The sequence below is a fragment of the Poromitra crassiceps genome, assembly GCF_964638095.1.
Source record: "Poromitra crassiceps genome assembly, chromosome: 18".
NCBI lineage: Eukaryota > Metazoa > Chordata > Actinopteri > Beryciformes > Melamphaidae > Poromitra > Poromitra crassiceps.
In genome coordinates, this window is record NC_139636.1 from 2,675,871 (window position 1) to 2,699,359 (window position 23,489).

At 45.3% G+C, this 23,489-nt stretch overlaps 1 protein-coding gene across 1 annotated transcript; it reads right to left on the bottom strand.

The window, feature by feature from the left end:
• Window positions 1-8: 8 nt before the first annotated feature.
• On the bottom strand, window positions 9-22,890 carry gas2a (growth arrest-specific 2a). The gene is made up of 8 exons (XM_083654592.1): window positions 22,604-22,890; window positions 17,890-18,051; window positions 15,614-15,744; window positions 10,775-10,919; window positions 7,999-8,062; window positions 7,677-7,875; window positions 7,405-7,512; window positions 9-1,638 (listed from the first exon to the last, which is right to left on the bottom strand). Exons 2-8 carry the CDS (start codon window positions 18,032-18,034, stop codon window positions 1,429-1,431), a joined length of 1,002 nt encoding a protein of 333 aa, XP_083510718.1. The 5' UTR covers window positions 18,035-18,051; window positions 22,604-22,890; the 3' UTR covers window positions 9-1,428.
• Window positions 22,891-23,489: the final 599 nt, after the last annotated feature.

Consider the following 23,489-nt stretch of genomic DNA (forward strand, 5'->3'; position numbering starts at 1 on the left):
GGGGTACTTCTTTACTTACTGCATAGCCACTGATCACATACCAAACTTTGCACCTTCACCTCAAATTGCCATGATACATTTGTACAAGTTATGCATAAAATGAAAATGGCCTTGAGTTGTGAAGGGGAAAAAAAGGAATTGTCCTGTAACGTCTTAGTTACCGGTATATAGGTCTTTCATCACATTGTATGACTGCTGTTGACAGAACTGAATATCACCTCTAGGGGTCAGTAAAGTATAACAAAAGTTGTTGCAGAAGCTCAAATAAGTCAATCTATTATGAATCATGAATCAATACAGTTTCACCTCAGCTGCATATTGTACAGGCGATTGTCCACATCCTCACAATAGAAATAATGTAAAACAGGAGATATCCTAAATAATTAATAATCAATAAAAATGGAAATAATGCATTGCATAGTTATTCAATATGTAAACAATCTAATGGTTGCTTATCTTTTTGTTAGCCTATTACTGCCATGCATCACCCAGGTGGGTGCTACACATCGGTGGTGGATGAGTTGAGTATCCCCCCCCTCCCCTGATATGTGAAGCTTTGAGTATGTAGAAAGGGACTATATAAATCCAAACAATTATTATTATTAATAATAATAATAATAATAATAATAATAAATGCTGTATAAAACAGCAGTGATCTTTTATAACCAATGGTTGGTCTCCAGACAGGAGATGTGGGTTTAAAGCGGCTTTGGTTTAATACACTTATACTTATACAATTTCCAGTTATTCTGCAAAAGTTCAAGTTAGTAGATGATAGACTAATTTGCACTTTGAATGGAGTTCCCACTGGAGCCACCATAGCCAAATTCATGCCACCCAGGTATTTTGGATAAAAGCATCACCCAAATGGCATAATGAAAAAATAGGAAAGCTATACATCACTTTGGTAGATCATTTTCACTTTGAGTACATGGGTACAGGGAATATTAGGTACCTGCAATCACCACCACTTTAATTAGGAAAAGCTAGTTCCACTTCCCAGGTAATCTTCTCATTCTGTTTCTAGTCATTCTGTTCACATGTTCTACCAAAGTGAATTATAGCTTTAAATGCAGTTTGTGAATGAACAAACAATCCAAAGAAAATGTACAACTTCACTTAATCCCTATTTACTCATTACATTGTTAACAGTAAAGAAGGTGGTAAATAAAGCTTTTGACTTTACAGTTCTGGTCCACTAAATCAAGGTTGAGAGCCTAACAGTATTTATCCCAGGCTCAATCTGATCACAAACATCCATTTTGGATCAAATCAAATGTGCTTTCCACAGATGCTTTCTGTAGCCATAACATGTTTAATGGACATATTATGACGTATTATGTATGGTAGCCACTTCCACGAGAGTAAACGACAGCGAGAAATCCTCTCTTCATCCTTTTTATGATCACACACTTGAGTCCCATGTCTTCATTTTTTGTTGCGGCAGTGGGCTGCCACCACCAGGTAGCTGTCAGGGGTGAGGTCCTTAATGTTGGGGGACTTGCCGCTGATGGGGGACATCTTGCCCTCCACCCGGGAGATCTGGAGCATGCGGCAGGGGTCATGTTTCAGCAAGTAGCTCTCGAAGGTCTCCCAGCCTCCACCCACACGCACCATCACATGCTTGTTGTGCAGCATCTGCAAAGGAGGGAAAGGGATGATAGCAGTTATCACCCATTTTGCTCGGGACCCCGTGGAACCCCCTCAAGGACGCCTAGGGGTCCCTGGACCCCGCATTGAGAACCACTGGATTAGAGTATTTGTGTTGGGTGATGCTGGGCTCTTCCACCTCTAGAGAACTCATGCCATTTCCTTGATTGAGGCTTTACATCTCAGGCAGAAGGTGATGAATGAACAGCTAAGACGGCTTTGATGTCAGATCTTGTTGACTGATGCAGAGCCCTCTGAGTGGTTTATGTCCCAGGAGGACAGCTTTCTCCATCTCCTCCCAGCCTAATGCCATGTAGAGCAGATTACAACCTGACCCCTTCTCCTCCCAGTCTAATGCCATGTAGAGCAGATTACAACCTGACACCTTCTCCTCCCAGCCTAATGCCATGTAGAGCAGACTACAACCTGACACCTTCTCCTCCCAGTCTAATGCCATGTAGAGCAGATTACAACCTGACACCTTCTCCTCCCAGTCTAATACCATGTAGAGCAGGTTACAACCTGACACCTTCTCCTCCCAGTCTAATGCCATGTAGAGCAGATTACAACCTGACACCTTCTCCTCCCAGTCTAATACCATGTAGAGCAGGTTACAACCTGACACCTTCTCCTCCCAGTCTAATGCCATGTAGAGCAGATTACAACCTGACACCTTCTCCTCCCAGTCTAATGCCACGTAGAGCAGATTACAACCTGACCCCTTCTCCTCCCAGTCTAATGACACGTAGAGCAGATTACAACCTGACACCTTCTCCTCCCAGCCTAATGCCATGTACAGCAGGTTACAACCTGACACCTTCTCCTCCCAGTCTAATACCATGTAGAGCAGGTTACAACCTGACCCCTTCTCCTCCCAGTCTAATGCCATGTAGAGCAGGTTACAACCTGACCCCTTCTCCTCCCAGTCTAATGCCATGTAGAGCAGATTACAACCTGACACCTTCTCCTCCCAGTCTAATGCCATGTAGAGCAGGTTACAACCTGACACCTTCTCCTCCCAGTCTAATGCCATGTAGAGCAGATTACAACCTGACACCTTCTCCTCCCAGTCTAATACCATGTAGAGCAGGTTACAACCTGACACCTTCTCCTCCCAGTCTAATGCCATGTAGAGCAGATTACAACCTGACACCTTCTCCTCCCAGTCTAATACCATGTAGAGCAGGTTACAACCTGACACCTTCTCCTCCCAGTCTAATGCCACGTAGAGCAGATTACAACCTGACACCTTCTCCTCCCAGTCTAATGCCATGTAGAGCAGATTACAACCTGACACCTTCTCCTCCCAGTCTAATACCATGTAGAGCAGGTTACAACCTGACCCCTTCTCCTCCCAGTCTAATGCCATGTAGAGCAGGTTACAACCTGACCCCTTCTCCTCCCAGTCTAATGCCATGTAGAGCAGATTACAACCTGACACCTTCTCCTCCCAGTCTAATGCCATGTAGAGCAGGTTACAACCTGACACCTTCTCCTCCCAGTCTAATGCCATGTAGAGCAGATTACAACCTGACACCTTCTCCTCCCAGTCTAATGTCATGTAGAGCAGATTACAACCTGACACCTTCTCCTCCCAGTCTAATGCCATGTAGAGCAGATTACAACCTGACCCCTTCTCCTCCCAGTCTAATGCCATGTAGAGCAGGTTACAACCTGACCCCTTCTCCTCCCAGTCTAATGCCATGTAGAGCAGATTACAACCTGACCCCTTCTCCTCCCAGCCTAATGCCACGTAGAGCAGATTACAACCTGACACCATCTCCTCCCAGTCTAATGTCATGTAGAGCAGGTTACAACCTGACACCATCTCCTCCCAGTCTAATGTCATGTAGAGCAGATTACAACCTGACACCTTCTCCTCCCAGTCTAATGTCATGTAGAGCAGATTACAACCTGACCCCTTCTCCTCCCAGTCTAATGCCACGTAGAGCAGATTACAACCTGACACCTTCTCCTCCCAGTCTAATGTCATGTAGAGCAGGTTACAACCTGACACCTTCTCCTCCCAGCCTAATGCCACGTAGAGCAGGTTACAACCTGACCCCTTCTCCTCCCAGTCTAATGCCACGTAGAGCAGGTTACAACCTGACACCATCTCCTCCCAGTCTAATGCCATGTAGAGCAGATTACAACCTGACACCTTCTCCTCCCAGTCTAATGCCATGTAGAGCAGATTACAACCTGACACCTTCTCCTCCCAGTCTAATGCCATGTAGAGCAGATTACAACCTGACACCTTCTCCTCCCAGTCTAATGCCATGTAGAGCAGGTTACAACCTGACACCTTCTCCTCCCAGTCTAATGCCACGTAGAGCAGGTTACAACCTGACACCTTCTCCTCCCAGCCTAATGCCATGTAGAGGAGGTTACAACCTGACACCTTCTCCTCCCAGTCTAATGTCATGTAGAGCAGATTACAACCTGACACCTTCTCCTCCCAGTCTAATGTCATGTAGAGCAGGTTACAACCTGACACCTTCTCCTCCCAGTCTAATGTCATGTAGAGCAGATTACAACCTGACACCTTCTCCTCCCAGTCTAATGCCATGTAGAGCAGATTACAACCTGACCCCTTCTCCTCCCAGTCTAATGTCATGTAGAGCAGGTTACAACCTGACACCTTCTCCTCCCAGTCTAATGCCATGTAGAGCAGGTTACAACCTGACACCTTCTCCTCCCAGTCTAATGCCATGTAGAGGAGGTTACAACCTGACACCTTCTCCTCCCAGTCTAATGCCACGTAGAGCAGGTTACAACCTGACCCCTTCTCCTCCCAGTCTAATGCCATGTAGAGCAGGTTACAACCTGACACCTTCTCCTCCCAGTCTAATGCCAGGTGTCAGGTAGTGCTACTACCTGACACCTGGCTGCACCACACTGAGAGATTAATTTCACTGTTTGATCACTGGGACTGCTGGAGACATATCAGCCACTGACCGCACAGCACAGAGTGAAAATACAAAACGGTGAAAATTGTTTTTCCATTGTGTAATTAACTGAACTAGGGATTGGTTTCTATAATTAAAGTATGCAGCCGATAGTCTTTATTTGGCTTTTCATCACATTAAGCACCACCAAACGTAGAAATTATACCTTATGGTTAACCAAGGATTTATATGCAGTGGGTTGCATTTTTGTACTGCAGTACTGCTAACTGCAACTACGTCTTTGAAATGACTTTCAAATGACAACATTTGCTGTAAAATCTTGCCACCTGCTACATCAGGGTACTGTACATTCTCAGGGTCGGCTACCATAGCAACATCTGTCATAATGATGAATAGAAGAAGGAATAAAAGGCTGTGGTATACTGGCAGCTCCCAGAGGCCCTGCGTATAAAACATGCCTGCCTCATTAACCCATTGATACCTGATGCAGCATTTGTGTGTGTATCCCTTTAAGACCGCGAACCGCGTTAACGCGGTTCGCGCACACAAATGAGGGATACACACACAAATGCTGCATCAGGTATCAATGGGTTAACAGGCCATTACACCTCGAATAGAACAGGCTCATTTATTGGAGTATCAGAATCTCCTAAATCAAGAGAAATGTGAAACAAATACGTTATTAAAAAGATGATTGGCTGATAAATGCTGTGGAAACAGACCTGTGAGAGAGAACGATTCTGAAAGATATCAACGTTAACAGTTTGAGAAAAGCAGTGCACTACCTCCTCCGATTGTCACCTAGGCTCCAGCCAGATATGAGGCGTTCTACCCTGCAGCAGCAGAACATGCAACATTTATAAGCCTCTTAAAAGAATCAATCTAGGGGACATTGGCAGGGCAGCGCTTCCAATCACCAACGCCGGCCGGCCCCCCAGGCTCTGTGACTGTGGACTTAATGGGCCTGTGTGCTGGAGAGAGGTTTCAATCATGCTGCTATGGGACAAGGCCCCTGCCAGAGCCCCAGAGAGGGCCGGGGCCCCCGGGGCGGAGCTGGGCCAGCGTTTTCTCACAAACAGTGCGATGTTACTCTGCTCCCTCCCCTCTCATCGCAGGTACAACTCTCTCATTTATCCTAGCAAGTGAGAAGGTCACCCTCGCAGTTTTTACAGACTGTGCAGATCCTGTGCAGAGTATGGATTATGACACCCCCCACGCTCTGGTTTCTATACTGCATGCTGCCGCTGCTGGTTTGCCGCCGACTGACAGTGACTTACTGTATTCACACCGTTTCCAGTGGAAGCAGCTGCTAGAGGGTCAAACCCCTTCAGCAATTTGAATGAAAGCATCTTCCCTCTAAAAGAGTGCTGCTGGCTGAGAGACAAGAGTGGAATGGGGATGTTAACGCTTGCTTTGAACCGGTAAAACGGTGTACCGCACGCACACACACACACACACACACACACACACACACACACACACACACACACACACACATACACGCACACACACACACACATACACGCACACACACACACACACACACACACACACACACACACACACACAGCCGACTAAAAACGACACGTGTAATGTAGTGGCGGACAAAGACAGCAATAGAGTGAGCTTCTCACCATTTGTCCTTGGTTGCCCAGCAACACACTGAACTGAAACGGTCTTCAGCGGCGCGCTAAAGATGATATTAATATGATGTAAATATTACATTGTCTGAATTGCAAAGTATCTCATAGTAGCATGATGCCTCTGGCTGGGAACACTTCCATCTTGGATTTTGGTGTTTGTGCACAGAATGTCTATTTCAAGAACTGTGTCCTTTCTCTGATGCTTGTGCTTTGAGGTTGGTGGCTGTAATACAGCGGGCGAACAGCAGAGGGCATCCAAGAGTGGATTCTCTTTTCCGCGTCTGCGCATCCTAAACATACACTCCACATGATTCACATTCCCAGAGGTGTGAATCCTGGGTTGCCAAGTAACCAGGATCCCGAGGGTACCAATGCTACCTCGCTAATATGTATTAGCCTCAATTTATCTTTCTCCAATAGCCCCTGCCCCTCCATTCAGAGGAGGTAAAGCAACATTTCCTGGACTAATAGATTCAGTGTGATTCTAAGTTAACGCAATGCCCAGCACTAGGCGATATGGCACAGTCAAATATTTTCCAGATGGTAATAACTTGGTCATCTACCCATATGGAAATCTGAGGACATTATTTTCCCTTTTATAGCCAGTGAACCACATTATGTCTGGCTGAAGATGGACATTGTTGGAATACCATTACCAGTAAATGAGTCCTCACAGCGATGGGCGCGCTCTCCAGAAACAATGGATGACTTTCATCCCGAAGTCAGCCCCGGCTACATCAACATGCTGCCATATGCAGCGTGAACAGACAGTGTGTGAGGAGGCGTTTGCCCTGAGATGTGAACCCTTATTGTTACTGAATTGAATTCAGGACAGGACTTCAATACAGTGGGTGAAAATGTGCTCGCCAAAATATGAACTCATCTAATTTGTGTGCATGAAACTAGATTATTTTCTGTGTCCCTGTGTTATCTTGTAATCATGTAAACAAACAAGCAGTTAAAATCTCCACACTTCGCTTAGATATATTTTTTACCCACCTTTTAGCCAAGTTTAAAAGCCAAATCATTTTCTTAAATCTGCAGTATGAGTGAACCTCAGGTTGTGTTATAATGAGGGTCTTAGTTAGTCTGCAGTATTAGTGAACCTCAGGTTGTGTTATAATGAGGGTCTTAGTTAGTCTGCAGTATTAGTGAACCTCAGGTTGTGTTATAATGAGGGTCTTAGTTAGTAGTATACCCACCCGGATAAAGAGCATCTTCTCTCCAACACGGTAACGACCCTGGGACTGCCTCTCTACACAGAATTTATTTGAACACCTGCAGGGGGGGTCATCAGCGATATTTCTTACCTGAAACACACACAAACATACAGTATATATACATATAAGTATATTTTGTTCTCACAATATTTCTACATTATTTTGGATATATCTTTCTGCTGAAAATCGTTGGTCACAATTTCACTGGTGAGGGCAAATTTACAAGCACACCCCTATGAGAAGTGCAGACTTACAGCGTCATCCAGCAGCTTCCCTGTGCTCTTCTTGCTAGATGTGCATTTGGTGGGAGAGGGGGAAGGGGAGGGAGAGGAGGACGAAGAGGGAGAGAGGGGCGGAGCCGGGGACACAGGTGACGCAGGAGGTACAGGTGCTTTCTCCTCCTGCTCGATCTCTTTCTCCAGTTTTATTAGCCCTGGAGGCTCCACTTTGTACCTACAGCAGCGAAGAGAGAATTAGCTGATCGAATCACAAAAGAATCTAAATAAGCATGCAAAAATAGCCAGGAACATGCACTTTAGTTAGTCAAGACGGAAAATATCAAACACAGAACCTTACCGAGATGCTATCCTTCCCAACTCTAACAGACAGAGGCACACTTCTCGAGGCTGCTTGTGAAGAACTACAGGCAGAGAGAGAGAGAGTCTCAGAACAGGATATCCAGAAGAGTCACTGTACAGCGGTGTTGTAGTACTCGAGTCCAGGACTCAGTTTCAGGATGGTGACTCGGCTTGGACTTGGGCACTGATGACTCAGACTTGGACTCAAACATTCATGCATTTGGACTCGGAAGTTGGAGACGAGGACACAGACTTGTTAATTGATATTGTTGATATTGTTGTTAATTGTTTGTTTGTTTTTGCCTTTTTTTGTAATATGCCCTAATAATTTGGCATAAGATATTGATAGCTATATTAATAATGTTACCATGACATTAGGGCAGGGATGTGTGTTCAACCTACATGTGGATTCACACTCATGTTCAATAACTCGGGACTCGGACTCAAACACTGGGGACTGGAGATAGAGTAGTGACTTGACTACAACACTGCTGTAGTGTACAGTATATATTAGGCTGTAGTGTACAGTATATGTTAGGCTGTAGTGTACAGTAGATGTTAGGCTGTAGTATACAGTAGATGTTAGGCTGTAGTGTACAGTATATGTTAGGCTGTAGTGTACAGTAGATGTTAGGCTGTAGTGTACAGTATATGTAGTGTACAGTAGATGTTAGGCATGTCACTGCTGTAGTGTACAGTAGATGTAGTGTACAGTAGATGTAGTGTACAGTAGATGTAGTGTACAGTAGATGTTAGGCATGTCATTGGTTAGTTATGAGTGGGAATGAGTGACTGTTTGATGGGACAGGCACTGGCATGACAGCGTGAATTGAAAATGATACACATCAAGGAGGAGTTCATGAACTTCATGCATCCACATGTTCCCGCTCCGCTGCAATCCTGCCCCAGATCAGATCCTGCCCCAGATCAGATCCTGCCCCAGATCAGATCCTGCCCCAGATCAAATGAAAATCTGTGTTATTCAGACTTGGACTATATTCAGACAGAAGGATTTAACCCACCCTAACCTTGCCTAATGTCAGACTGGACAGTGAGAGTGGATAGGACATGTACAACACATGTGACACGCCACACCATGCATTACAGACAGGATTACCATCGCATCATAGCAAACCTGGTGTTGTTACATCTACTGCTGAACTGCTAAATCCATCCAGAGAAAGGAAAGGAGAGAAAGAAAGAATACGGTTGTCAGCCTTTTGTTTTCTAAAGCATTTATGTCACATTTTGTATCACAATTTCATGAGTGTTTTCGGACTTTTCTCCCATTTTCCTCCCAATCCCCCCTCTGCTGTCCCGGTCGTTGCTCCACCCCCTCTGCCGATCTGGGGAGAGCCGTAGACTAGCACCATGCTTCCTCTGATACATGTGCAGTCGCAAGCCGCTTCTTTTCACCTGACAGCGAGGAAGTTTCACCAGCAGGATGTAGCCTGTGGGGGGGGTTCACACTATTCCCCCCCAGTTCCCCTCACCCTGAACAGGTGCCCCGAGCAACCAGAGGAGGCGCTAGTGCAGCGGCCAGGACTCTTACCCCACCGGCTTCCCACCCGCAGACACGGCCAATTGTGTCTGTAGGAACGTCTGACCAAGCCGGAGCAAATGGGACTAGCTCAGTGTCGATAATAACACTGGCGTATATGGAACAGAAATATAATGTCAAATGACCGTTATAAAACTATAGCTGACAAATGTGCCTCCTGTAAAGTACACAGTGAGTTTGAAATGTTGCCTGTGTAACAGGACCTCCACAGTCATGAGGATTTGCATAGTTTGTATTTCTCAAGTGCTATTAGGAGAGCGCACAAACATTCGAGGTATTCTGCTACTGGCAGGGTCATATACTGTATATCTGTATATCTGTCTGTATGGACAGTATTTTAGCCCAGGCACATGCCTATCATATATGCATGCATCACTGAATTATACCAATGACAATCTCTGCAGTAGATCAGACAGACATCAGAATCTGCTCGGCGTAGCGAACGCGGACGAGAGAAAAATGTCGCTGCTGCATGCTGAGGGAACCATTTGCATAGGGTTGGCCTACTTTCCCACCAACTCACACCCTACTGTCTGTGCTGCACCCTACTGTCTGTGCTGCACCCTACTGTCTGTGCTGCCTTTGTTTGGCTGCAGTCATTTTGAGCCGAGGACACACTGTTCAAGATGCACATGTCCCTTTCGTCAGGTAGCTGCTCTGTGCTCCCAGCAGACCGCTGTCCTTCCTGTGAGTATTGTGCGGATGTCAAAAGGAGTTGAAGCACAGCATGGGGGAAACGAGTCCACTGGGCCGCAGAGGGGAGGAGAAGTAGAGTAGCACAGAGTAGAGTCAAGAGAGTGATTGGCTGATCCCCTACCTGTTTAATCAGGCCATTCACAAAGAGAGATAGCAATCTGAGTCCATTTCCCTGGCAGTGCCAACAAAGCCATATCTCTGTAGGGAAAGAGCAAACCTGTGAACCGGCCTGTTTGTCCTCATCGTGATCCGGTGTTTATAGTAGAACTCCTGTGGAAGTCTCATCGAGTTCTGCGATGTTATTCAAGGTACCAGCCCAACAAACCGCCACAAAGAAAAAACCCCACTCCAATAGCAAAGTCACAGCAACACGTGCACACACTCACCTAAACCACAGCAACACGTGCACACACTCACCTGAACCACAGCAACACGTGCACACACTCACCTAAACCCTCTGACTCGAACACTCACCTAAACCCTCTGACTCGAACAAACAGGTGTCGCACACACTCACCTAAACCCTCTGACTCGAACAAACAGGTGTCGCCGACGCCAACCTGACGGCACCAGGCCAGGAAGTTGGCAGTGTTGTCCCGGGCAAAGAAAGAGCCAGAGGGAGCGCTCCTCCGACACGGTATCCTCCGATTGGGAATAGTCTGCTGGATAGCAAAATGGCTTGAGGTCAGTATGTACACACACGTAACATCTGGAAATCCAACTAAGATGGAAGACACCTCGTAACTTTCAATAATCAATAGAACTTGGACCGGCGAGAGTGAGTGAAATCCATCGCATCTGAACATGAGCTTTTACTTTGTGTTCCACCAGTGTGAGTGAGTGGTCCAGCCCAACCCCCCCCCCCCCCCCCCCCGTGTTTCCACCAAAACACAGAGCCCATACACTCCTCATCTACACAGATTTCTTCTCCATCTGCTGAGGCTCTGGTTTCAGGCCAGGATCAAGCACCGTTTCCGTTCACAGATCAATATGGGAGATGGCGGCTGGGTTAGAAGACCAGGCCTACTTTACCAGGCCTTCTATAATTTGGGATCGAATGACACGCTTATGGGTTTGGGGCCCCCACACGGTCTGGTCTGCACGGAGAGATTTATGCGCCTTGCTGTGGTTTTATACAGGATATGTGCGTCTGGTGCTGCGCCTGTGAGAAAAGGTGCGATGAGGTCATTCTGGAAATATGCAGTCTTTTGTGGGGATTTTTCCTTTCTTTCCAGGCTCTCCTGGCGTTTCTGGAATCCTGTCTGTTGTTCAATTACTTTGCATTCCCGGCGAAATAAAGCCGCCTGCGTTGCCAGATAGCGTTTGGTCAAGCAATTAGCACGACATGTTATTATTTCTGCTGTGGCTTGCTGAATTACCTGCGCCTTTTACGTGTCTATTAACTGCATAGGCTTTGGAAGACGTTCGATTTAAATGGATGGGAACCAATGATGCCAGCAATAAAATGAAAGCATATGGAAGTATTTTACTTGGGGGGGGGGAAAATGATGATGGTCACAAATCATATCAATTTCTTTCACTCAGGAAGAATATAAATTGTGATTGTGATTGAGACAGACTTACTGCACATTCACAACCCGCCTCTACCTTCACTGCCGTACCTGCACTAATGCATTCCATCAGAACCTATTAAATTTTTTTACTTATTACGTTAACCCAATAACTTTGAACGGCAAATGCGGTGCTCCTATTTAACTTGGCGTGTGGAAATCACATGGAGAGCAAAGAATTATCTCTCTATTCATCTACGGTTGATCTTGATTGATGTAAACATGTGGGAAGACATGTGAGAGGCAGCATCCACAAAGTGTGATTTATCATTTCTCTGTGCTGGAATCACTTAGCAGCACTGGCTACACACCACGCCCACGTAGCCAGAGCCGCTCTCTAATATAATATAATATAATATATAATCTATAAAGTGGTCATTTTAGCAGTTATACAACTATTTAAGATAAGCTGATGAGACAACAGTTATTTGACATTCAATTGGAAAGCAGAAATATGGCTGATCGCTGGAAGATGAAGTACAGTAAATCAAGCGCGGAGAACACGATTAATCTTTCATGGCTCGTTACTTTTAAAGGGCTTAATGAAAGTGTAAGACGAGACAACGTGGACAAAAAAGTAATAAATCGCGCGCCGTATAAAACACCACAATGCAGCCTGTCCAAAACATGACTAAGAGCTTTGACTGCGGTGGGTCAGAGCTAGGGCTGCACCTAACGATATTTTCATGATTGATTCACCTGTTGATTGTTTTCTCGACTAATCGATTAGTTGTTACAAGCTGTTGCAAAATGTCACAAAATAGTAAAAAGTTGCGATCTCTTTTCCCCCAAAACCCAAGATGACCTGTCCCAAGAGTCCACAACCCAAAGATAATCAGCTTACTGTCATAGAAGATGGAAGAAATCAGAAAATATTCACATTTAAGAAGCTGGAATGAGAGAATTTGAGTATTTTCTCTTTCGATTATAAAAAAATAGTTGGCGATTGGCGATTAATTTCCCATCGATCAACTAATTGATTAATCGACTGATCATTGCAACTCAGACCCTTAATTCGTCTGAGGTAGGTCACCCAGTTATAGGTCAGGGTGGACCACTCTCTCTCTCCCCTTCAGACAAACAGCCTCACAGCCTTTCTTCTGAGGCTCCTATCTGTCTGAGGACTCCTCTGCTCCCTCTCCCTGAGGCTCCTATCTGTCTGAGGACTCCTCTGCTCCCTCTCCCTGAGGCTCCTATCTGTCTGAGGACTCCTCTGCTCCCTCTACCTGTCTGAGGACTCCTCTGCTCCCTCTGCCTGAGGCTCCTATCTGTCTGAGGACTCCTCTGCTCCCTCTCCCTGAGGCTCCTACCTGTCTGAGGACTCCTCTGCTCCCTCTATCTGTCTGAGGACTCCTCTGCTCCCTCTGCCTGAGGCTCCTATCTGTCTGAGGACTCCTCTGCTCCCTCTCCCTGAGGCTCCTATCTGTCTGAGGACTCCTCTGCTCCCTCTACCTGTCTGAGGACTCCTCTGCTCCCTCTGCCTGAGGCTCCTATCTGTCTGAGGACTCCTCTGCTCCCTCTATCTGTCTGAGGACTCCTCTGCTCCCTCTGCCTGAGGCTCCTATCTGTCTGAGGACTCCTCTGCTCCCTCTGCCTGAGGCTCCTATCTGTCTGAGGACTCCTCTGCTCCCTCTGCCTGAGGCTCCTATCTGTCTGAGGACTCCTCTGCTCCCTCTATCTGTCTGAGGACTCCTCTGCTCCCTCTCCCTGAGGCTCCTACCTGTCTGAGGACTCCTCTGCTCCCTCTATCTGTCTGAGGACGCCTCTGCTCCCTCTGCCTGAGGCTCCTATCTGTCTGAGGACTCCTCTGCTCCCTCTCCCTGAGGCTCCTATCTGTCTGAGGACTCCTCTGCTCTTCTGAGGCTCCTATCTGTCTGAGGACTCCTCTGCTCTTCTGAGGCTCCTATCTGTCTGAGGACTCCTCTGCTCCCTCTCCCTTGGCCTCTTCAATCAATAGCCTCCTCTATTTCAGTAGATCCTCTCCAGTCCCACGGCCATTGACCTCAAGTATTTCCACACGTCTTTGTTGCTACACTCACACTGGGATCAGGAGACCCCACCATGATCAGCGAAGTAATGCCTCACTGCAAACAAGGAACAACGCTCACTGAAGAGAGGCTACAAAAGAGTCTTTTGCTTTGTCTCCGCCATGGATTAATGACCTAACCGCTATCCCATGTGTTAAATCCATATGATGGCTTTAGGGAACTTCAAACGTTTAAACAAATGACGACTAATTCAAAATATTCCTGTGACATTTAGCTATTTCCTGAAGGCATCAAAACAAAGCTTTTGAGGCAAAACATGCACTGAAACTGATATGGAGGAATCTTAACCCATTGATACCTGATGCAGCATTTGCGTGTATATCCCTCATTTGTGTGCGTATCCCTTTAAGACCGCGAACCGCGTTAACGCGGTTCGCAGTCTTAAAGGGATACACACACAAATGCTGCATCAGGTATCAATGGGTTAAGGATTTGCTTTGTTTTCTTGTGCACCGTTTAGTTTACTTGGGTTGAATTACAGATAAATACCCGCTTGCAAGGTTCCACAGGTTATCAAGGTTATCAAATTCATCAGAGCTTCACTCACACGCACAGACATGAGCATCAAGTTGCTTTGCCAACTCTCGCAGGCCCATGCATGACTTCATTGGTTAATCAAACTTAATCAACAAACTACATTTCTGGCACACGGGGAAAATCAAATGTATTGGTAAAGGATCACCTCATATTTCAGTTAAACAGTGTTTTTAGAGTGTACCTCTTCCAGGGATTACATTGCTAGTTTATGATATTGATATTTCGTTAAGATTTGGCGGAGGTATTTTATACGGGTCGCTTGAGACAGGGAAACCTAATACTGGTACATAGCTGGACTTGGGCCAATACAGAAATGTGATGATTCAGCTTAAATGTTTCCCATTTGAGTGAGATTCTATCAAACTTCAATACTGTATAGTGATGTAGCAGTACTGTAGTGGGTGATTCCCTGAAACACAAGGGTCGCAGGTTCGCAACCCTGCGTTAACTCCGGCTTGGTCGGGGGTCCATATAGGCACAATTGGACATGTCTGCGGGTGGGAAGCCGGATTAAGCGTATGTTTTCTTGGTCACTGCACTAGTGCCTCCTCTGGTCAATCGGGGCGCTTGTTTGGGGGGAGGGGAACTGGGGGGAATAGCGTGATCCTCCCACATGCTACGTCCTGCCGGTGGAGCGCCTCGCTGTCAGGTGAAAAGACACATGTACCGGGGGAATGCATGGATGCATGAATACATGCATAAAAACCATGTGCTCGTCTACAACTCTCCCCAGATCGCCAGAGGGGGTGGAGCCATGACCGGGACAGCCTGGCAGGGGGAACTGTCCAAATTGTCTTCTCTGATTGTCCACTGGGCTATATAAATATATAAATCATCATAGTCAGAAAGAGAAGCATAATCCCTTCTTCTTGTGCAAATGGATCATTTATGTGGCAAAAGAAATACCGTAGTCAAATATGACTATTTAGAATTGGATACTATTAGAAACACAAAACACGTCTTATGTCTGGGTTTCACAGTCTTTCATAGTCACACAGGGGAATTATTAAAATAGTTGAGAGCAGCGATATGGCATGGTCTGATTTAGTGATGTTTCTCCTCTCAGAAACAACCGTCTTTCAAATGATTCCAAGTGGAAGTTGGTCCACAAAAACCTTGAGCTTAAGACTCGGCTCCCAGACTGGTGTGGTCATTGTGAGCGTTATCGTGCCAGATAAGCTGTAATCAGCTTCTCAGTACCTTGCTGTTGCCAAGAGCAGGCAGGTCTCCATTACTCTGCCTGAACTTCTCCTGCAGTGTCTCAGCCAGCTGGCACAACAGGAAGCCATTGTCCAAGCGATCCATGAAGCTCTCAGCTGTGATTTCCAAACCTGAGCAGCGAAACAGGTAAAGAAAGCGGAGAATCCTGTTTGGCAACACAGTCAATAGGATCCAATCCTGGAATGATAAAATACCTTGTTTAAAAAATATCATGCATATCATGGTGCAATGAAATCAAACGCCGTCTTCAATCCATTCCCAGTTGGTCTAAGCTGAACTGCATGCAGTGTTGCCAAAGCCTCGTACACATGGCTTGTCTGAAGGAGCTTGGCTTATGCTATTGGGCTTAGGCAGCTGTGTAGCAGCCAAGTGTTCATATTCTGTGTGCACATGACTGCAGGGAGCGTCTGTGAGATGTTCTAATAGTAACACCACACAGTCACAAAGACCACGTCAGATGAAAAGGGACCCATCTGATTTTGCACAGTAATGCTTCATTATCCCAACATGGTGATCAACATGTGGTGTCCAGTTGACTGACTTCCAGACGACCATTCTTTCATAGTTAGATCATCATGGTGAAATAGGAGGTGGTGGCAGGGGGGTGTCTATGGAAAGAAACTGGAGAGAATTTTTTTCATTCCTTTTTTCTGTTTCTTATAGGAGGAGGAGGGGTGGGGGGCTGGGGGGTGGAGGGGGCTGGGGGGGTGGAGGGGGGCCTGGGGGAAGGGGGGGTTCAAGGTTTAATGAGTTCCAAATGTTGTAATTGAGCCCAGAAAGGGAGAGATTGAAAGCTTGAGAAATACTCAGTAAGCTGCCGTCGGTCGTAGGCTCATACTCTCCCTTCCTTCTCAACTGTGCGAGGACAATATCTCCCAGAAGCTCTGAAAGAAACATTTAAAGTCAAATACGTATAAATTGCTCGGTCCCTCGATCCTCCTCCCATCACAACTACAATATGACTCATGTGTATAACCACGCATCCGCCGCCTACTCAATCAGTGGAGTCATCCTTATTCATCCTCCCACAGTACACAAGCGCTGCTCCTCCCATCTGCAAGAGTGAACCCTGCGAAGCGTATCAGCGCCTTCTTTCTTAGGATTTAAAAAGTACAAAAGTCTACTAGTCTACAAAGCTGTTTCTTTCCTTCTGAAAGAGCCTCCAAAAGTTCTCATTAAAGGCGTAAAAAAAAGAATGAGAACACACATGACTTCAACTATTTTGGTATTGTGTATTTACTGTTAGCACAAGGCTAAATAAACAATGTGCTTGTGCTTCTGTTTTCATTTTGTCTCTGATCCTCGTCCCGCAGGCCAGAGGTTCCTGCCTCAGCTGGCTCCAATGCAAACAGACGAGAGATAGATGAGATAGACGAGACGGGGAGAAACGGAGATTACAATCGAGAGACGACGACACGTTAATTGAAAACAGGTCATGGAACGTTATTCAGAAGTTCAGAAGAGTTAGAGTCAAGTTGGAGTCTGTGAATTCAGATCAGCTCAGCTGAACAGAATGCTGCATGCGTTCGTGGAGCAACTACATTGTTGAATGACTGCACTGTACAGAGTGATTTATTATGTAGTCGCAACTTTGTACGAAGCGTCTGCTGATGCTCCCTGCGCTGCTTGTTCTTCACTACTGGCTTGTGCCTTATTTGAGCGCTGTTAATGACGCCCATTATTCAATTAAAGCAAGTCTATGGGAGCGCATGCGAAAGCGGGGAGCGCTCCACACACCTTCTCGTGACTTTAAAACAGTTTGTAATGAGCTTGGGATTGATTCCGGGCCCCTTGAGGATGCCTTTTCGCATCAGCAATACCAGATCAACTAACGTCAAAGATATGGAAATGATTGTCTGGAAAGGAAAAGTCAAATCCTGACCTTTCCCACTGACAGTGAGATGAGATCTTCAGTGCCCAAGGTTAAAGTCAACATGTGAACAGGATCTAGAGCTACTTTGGCACTTTGTGTAAATCAGCCACATTTTTGCTACTTGGACTAAACCTACAAAAGTCAGCTGTTTTGTGTGCTGTCGTAACCCTGAACTCTGCTGAATTAGCCTCCAGGGACAGAAATTCCACATCGATTAGCGAAGTGAAAACAGTTAGGGAGAGGGAGTGTTCCCAGTATGGATAGTCAAATGTATAGCGTGTGCGTGTGCGTGTGCGTGTGCGTGTGCGTGTGTGTGTGTGTGTGTGTGCGTGCGTGCGTGTGTGTGTGTGTGTGTGTGTGTATCAGCTACATTGGAGCTTACCAAGCATATTAGTGAGCCACAGGGCCAGGTCTTCCTTCATGGGTAGCAGGCTGGCCTCATGCCGGCTGGCCAGCCACTGGCTGTACTGCTGCATGTCTGTCAGGCCCGGCCCGCTGGCCTGCTTCGGGCTCAGGGAGCTGCACATGGTTCCCTGTCGATGGCCTGAGGCCGGGGGGAGGAAGACAACACAGTTGCACACAAACCTTCAACGTGGAATTTCAAACTTGGGACAAATGAGGACAGAACACTGCGAAAATTAACGTTTTTGCACATCATTTGACCGGTTTCAAGAAAAAAAAATTCACAGGGTAATGTAACTTGTTTCAGGATTTACTTGTTTTTTTGTTTGTTTTTGTTGTTTTTTGTCTTGTCTTGTTTCAAGATTGACTTCATTGTTGTACTTGCTTGTATCAAGTGAAATGTATTGACACCAGCGAGACTATCTGCCAGTGCAGTGAGATCATCTGACTACAAATATCACAGAATAAGCTTGATAGATCTGGAAACAAGTTCAAATCACTCGACAGCTTGCAATTTTAAAGAGGTGCAGCAGCCGCTTCTATAGGCGAGATGTGTGGCGGTTTGTAGCAGGAGGTGTCTGTGTTTGTAGCAAGATGTCCGTTTGCAGCACGAGAGAAATCAGGGGTGGCCTGTGCATAAACCTGCACCGCTTCCTTCAACACCCTGGGTGTGATTTCTATTTTGTATTTTTTTGCAGTGAAGTGGAGATTTTTTGGAACATTATCGTTTTCAGTTTAGGACTTAAATTCATCAAGATGAAATAACTTTCAGGCCCACTATCCACCCTAGAAGAGTAGAGAGGAGGGGGAGCGCACGATTACAGGAGGATGGATCAGAGCGCTATTGTCCTCCTGGCCAAGTCCTGGCGGAGCCGTGGCCGTGGCCTGGTGTGGTTTACAGTGCACCTAATGACATGGAACGTTCTCAGGGACCCCGAGAGCCTCGCTCCTACTCTCCTCTCCCACCGACAAGGGCCTCTTTTATACCAGGCAGATTCGTACAGTAGGACGTCTATTTGACAAACCCTGGAGATGAACAGAGAGCGGTCTCACCATAGCTGTCTACATTACAGCCTACAAAACAGCAGCACCCGGGGCCCGGTCCAATCAACACACCCTTGACCTCACCGAGCACGACAGAAACACTGCCTTTTGGAATCAATATTCAGAGCGATAATTGCCAATTGCTTATTGTCTGTGGAGTCATGAGTAAACGAGGCATTGCTCATAGTCTTTTCCGATACCGTGCTTTGCCAAACATTCATCGTATGAGCAATAATGAGAAAATCTAACGCCAGTGTCACTCCATTAATAGATTTACTGCCAAGAACAGTGAGTAACTGATAAAACAACTGGGCACCAGATGTAAGACCTGAACAGACGAGAAAGAAAACATCAACAGCTCGGCGGTTTATTTTCACAGTTTAAAAGCTGGCCGCCGGGCTTATTTCCCTGACACGCTGAGGGTCTGTGAAGACCGTATGCTGTGCAGACATGGAGGAGACCATTTCAAGGCTTGAAGATAGTGGCATCACAAGGCTACTGCTCATTTTCCCAAGGGACCACATGACTCCAGAGGTTCTAATGAGTGACTGTGCAGGCCGTTTAAACAGGACAGGAGACAGCTCCAGTTGATGAAAATAGCAGAAAATGGACTCGGATCCCTTTCCCAATTCTCTTTAAAAAATGACTATTTTATAAGAAGTGGTTCACAAGATGACATACAGTATATGAACTAACTTTGATACCAATTGACCAATGATGCAGTGATGACATGTACCCTATGTTGATGACGAATTATTAAGTCATTTAATTTTCTAAAATGCATGCGAATCATAGTAACAAAGCATCTGACTCCACTGTATCCTCCCTGTTTACCTATTATGCTCAAAATATAACATCTTCTTTGTTTAGGCCAAGTTGAAGAAAGCGAAAGTGGAACCAACAATCTGTGCTACACTATGAAATCAGATTGTATCGAAGTCCATTGGTTTCCTGCATCTTTATATAGAACATTCCCCACTGTAGGCAAATAGCAACAGGATGTTTAATGCAAATTGCAAGAAGATCTTATTCAAACGAGGATGTGAAGCTGCCATGAGCGATTAGTTCATGTTGGATGAGGGCCTGAAAATCTTCTCTGAATACCGAGGGAGTGTGACACAATGTGGGGAATCTGACCTTTACAGCTGAATAACATTTCGAGGTCTTTTTAGAGTTGGCTGTGACCAACTTGCACCGTGGTGCCACACTGGACGTCAGCACCTTGATGTCCAGCCAAGGTCATGTCATCTTCCTGAACACAACAGCTCCTCACTGCCTGCACACACCCGAAACACTGGAGCTCTGCACCGACACGCAGGTGCTACATTCCCATGTCCGCTGAGGTGCAGGACTGACAGAACAAGGGCACTGGGACAGCCTCTCATACAAGCCCCATTCACAGATGTTACGGGTGGACACGGGGAAAACTAACCCCACTTCATAAAGTGTTTGTTTCTGACATAAAGGGGGCATGACCGTTTCCTTTTTACAGCATGAGCAACATCAAAACTTGAAATGATTGCACCTATTTATTTAAAACACAATTTAACCTATAGGGATTTCACTTGAGTATCTTCCCCCCTCCACTTTGTTTTCATTTGTGACCATCAGATAGAGCCCAATAAGACCTTTCCAATGATTAGAATATTCATTTGATTCCAAAATGCCCCTTTTGCACCAAACCCTTGTGTCATCTGTCAATGGTCAATAAGAACCATTTCCAGCCAATAGGAACTCTGTTTTAGCATGATGAAGATGTAACTTCTAATATTTCTATTAATAGTTTGTATACATATTTGTATGTATGTTATATATTCTTTGCTGTCACTGACCCAATTTCCCATTGGGGAATCAGAGATAATCTTGATCTTAATGTTAATCTTAACATGTATGCTTGTTAAGTTATCCTTTATTTATCCCCATTGGGTAATTCATGTTTCTTATTTGTTCCTCAAGACAAGAGAAACATCTCTGGTTAAACATACCTGATTCCTCTCACCCCGCTGCACCCTGACCTCTTCAACTACGGGCCAAAAACCTCTCGTACCGTCCCGACCCAAATCAAAAACTCAGAAAGTCTTGTCCAAACAGCATCACTCTGGAATATGAGGTTTTCTGCAGTGTGTAATCATCCCCTCAACATGTTGCTGTATCTATTGTTTTTGATTTACTAATGTCTTCTTAGCACAAAGATATTCAAATATACATTCCTTTAGTGTACAAGCATGCCAAGGCCTCTTCATGACCCTCCGTAAAGCAGTCATAACATAGCACAGTTGGCTCCAGATCACTCCAGGAGAGGACTATGGATGGGAATTTCGACTGCTGAGTCACATCAATTAGAAAACACAAGAGAGCCTCTGTCCCTGTAACCCTCTCTGGCCTTCATTCCTCTCGCCTCCACAAGAGAAAACTGATCTGGAGGCTGACTGGTCCAATTTGACATGTTTACACTGCAGATAAGGACATTGATGAATGTATATTCAGGTCATATGTGTTGTAGCGGTCAATTGAAATCAGTGTCCAGTGGGAAATTGTAATTGGTAGGGGATTTAAATACAGTATTTGGGAATTGGTATTATGCCAAATGTAGCATTTCATCCAGTATGATCTAACAGTATTGCCCATACGAACACTACAGTAGGCCCATAGCATTGAACTTGGATTATGTCTGTTTATCCACAGTATCATATTCACACATTCCAATAACACTGAAATAGTGTAGGCTATGTGATCTCATGTTTATTAGTGCACTATATGGAATATCATATCCTGTGCTGTGATCTGTGTGCTGATTTATTCCAGACTAAATAAATGACATGGTCGGTTATCACATACGCTGGGCGGCTAGGGCCTCCTGTAATACACGACCCTACCAACAAATTCCATTTCAGCATCAGCAACTAATACATGTTACAAAAACTAGACCTATTTCCTGTAACATATACAAATCTTTGGTACAATCTTGTGCAGTGGAATGTGTTTGTAGGCTGGAGTGACGTGGTGTTGCCATATGGTGTTCAAAATACTAGGCAAGGCATTTGCATTTACAACTGTGACATTTCAAAGCTGTCTCCTCATTTACAACTCTCGCAAATAAAACAAACCACAACTGACTGTCGTTTCACCATAGGCCTACTGGAAATAGGATCAAAGAAGAATGACTGATGGGTTATGAGTATGACTGTAAGCCAAACAGAACACCCACTATTAAAACCCACAAAATGACTGAGCTCACTGAATGACTTTATAATGACTTTGTAACTGAAATGTTAAAAAGTGAGATACAGAGATTATTATTATTATTATTATTATTATTATTATTATTATTATTATTATTATTATTATTATTATTATTATTATTATTATATAACACATGGGTTGTTGTGGAGAAAAAGTTTTGTCCAAGTCTGGACACATCAGCGCACACCCGTCTGTGGATTCAACACATAGGACTGCGAAGAGCTCCATAAATCGACGATAAGAATATTGGACTAATGTTCAATCACAACCCCCCCCCCCCACACACACACACACACACACACACACACACACACACACACAGGCACTCAGTTCACAACAAAGGAGCGAAATCTCTTGCATATTGCCAGTATGATAGAAAAGTGTGTTCGTGCTCAGTGCTCACTCACCCTGCGGTTCAGCTCGTTGGTGCGCACCTTCCTCTCGCTCGTCCTCTGAACTCCTGGATCCCAATATTCATGCTTTTCACAGCGGCGCACCAGCGACCAACAGGTTATTAGGCTTCCAAAACATTGAACCAATGTCGACGGGGCAGCGCTGCCTCTCTGCGCAAGGTTTCCAACTTCACACACACACACACACACACACACACACACACACACACACACACACACACACACACACACACACACACACACTGCAGATGGGAGGGAAGTTTGATCCTGCTGCTGCCTGCTGGCAATGCCTCCCTCCTCTCCCCTCTTTGTTGCCTCACACACATTCAACTCAGCAGTCCAACCCGGGTAATTTGATCTTAATAGGCTACACTTCCATTTGATGGATTTCATTCCATTAATTGCACGTGATTGAATCGAGTCCGACTGAGACACATGGTGAATCAATGTCTGGTGTGGTTCTTTAAAAAGAAAATTGCACATACATGTGATGTGTGTTTCACAAAGTGTCTCACAAATCAAAATGTGTGAACACTGAGTGGGTGGGCATTGTACATAAATTATCATGGATGTAATAATGCCCACAAATGTGATCGATGATAAATTCGAACTTTATTTTATCACTTTTATTTTGAAGGGAGATGAGCTCGCAACCACGCATGCGCACATCCGTCAGGCGAGACGAGCCAAGACCATCTTCAACGATAATTAGCTGTACTGAACAACGGCATTGTAAATGACTAAGGACTCCATTCTTTATTTTCGCTTTTACACAACGCATTACTCAAGAGAGAGGCTGCAATAATATCCATGAATAAGGGTTTTATTTTTAAACATGTGCCCGGAAGTACTGCTTTTTCATTTTGTCTAGCTTGACGCG

Excerpts from the sequence above, each read along its gene's own strand:
- gas2a (XM_083654592.1), bottom strand. The coding sequence starts at position 18,034 with ATGTGCAGCTCCCTGAGCCCGAAGCAGGCCAGCGGGCCGGGCCTGACA. Across the intron at positions 8,063-10,774 it reads GTTCGAGTCAGAGGGTTTAG|TTCTTCACAAGCAGCCTCGA; the intron begins GTGAGTGTGTGC and ends CTCTGCCTGTAG. Across the intron at positions 7,513-7,676 it reads GGAAGCTGCTGGATGACGCT|GTAAGAAATATCGCTGATGA; the intron begins GTAAGTCTGCAC and ends TGTGTGTTTCAG.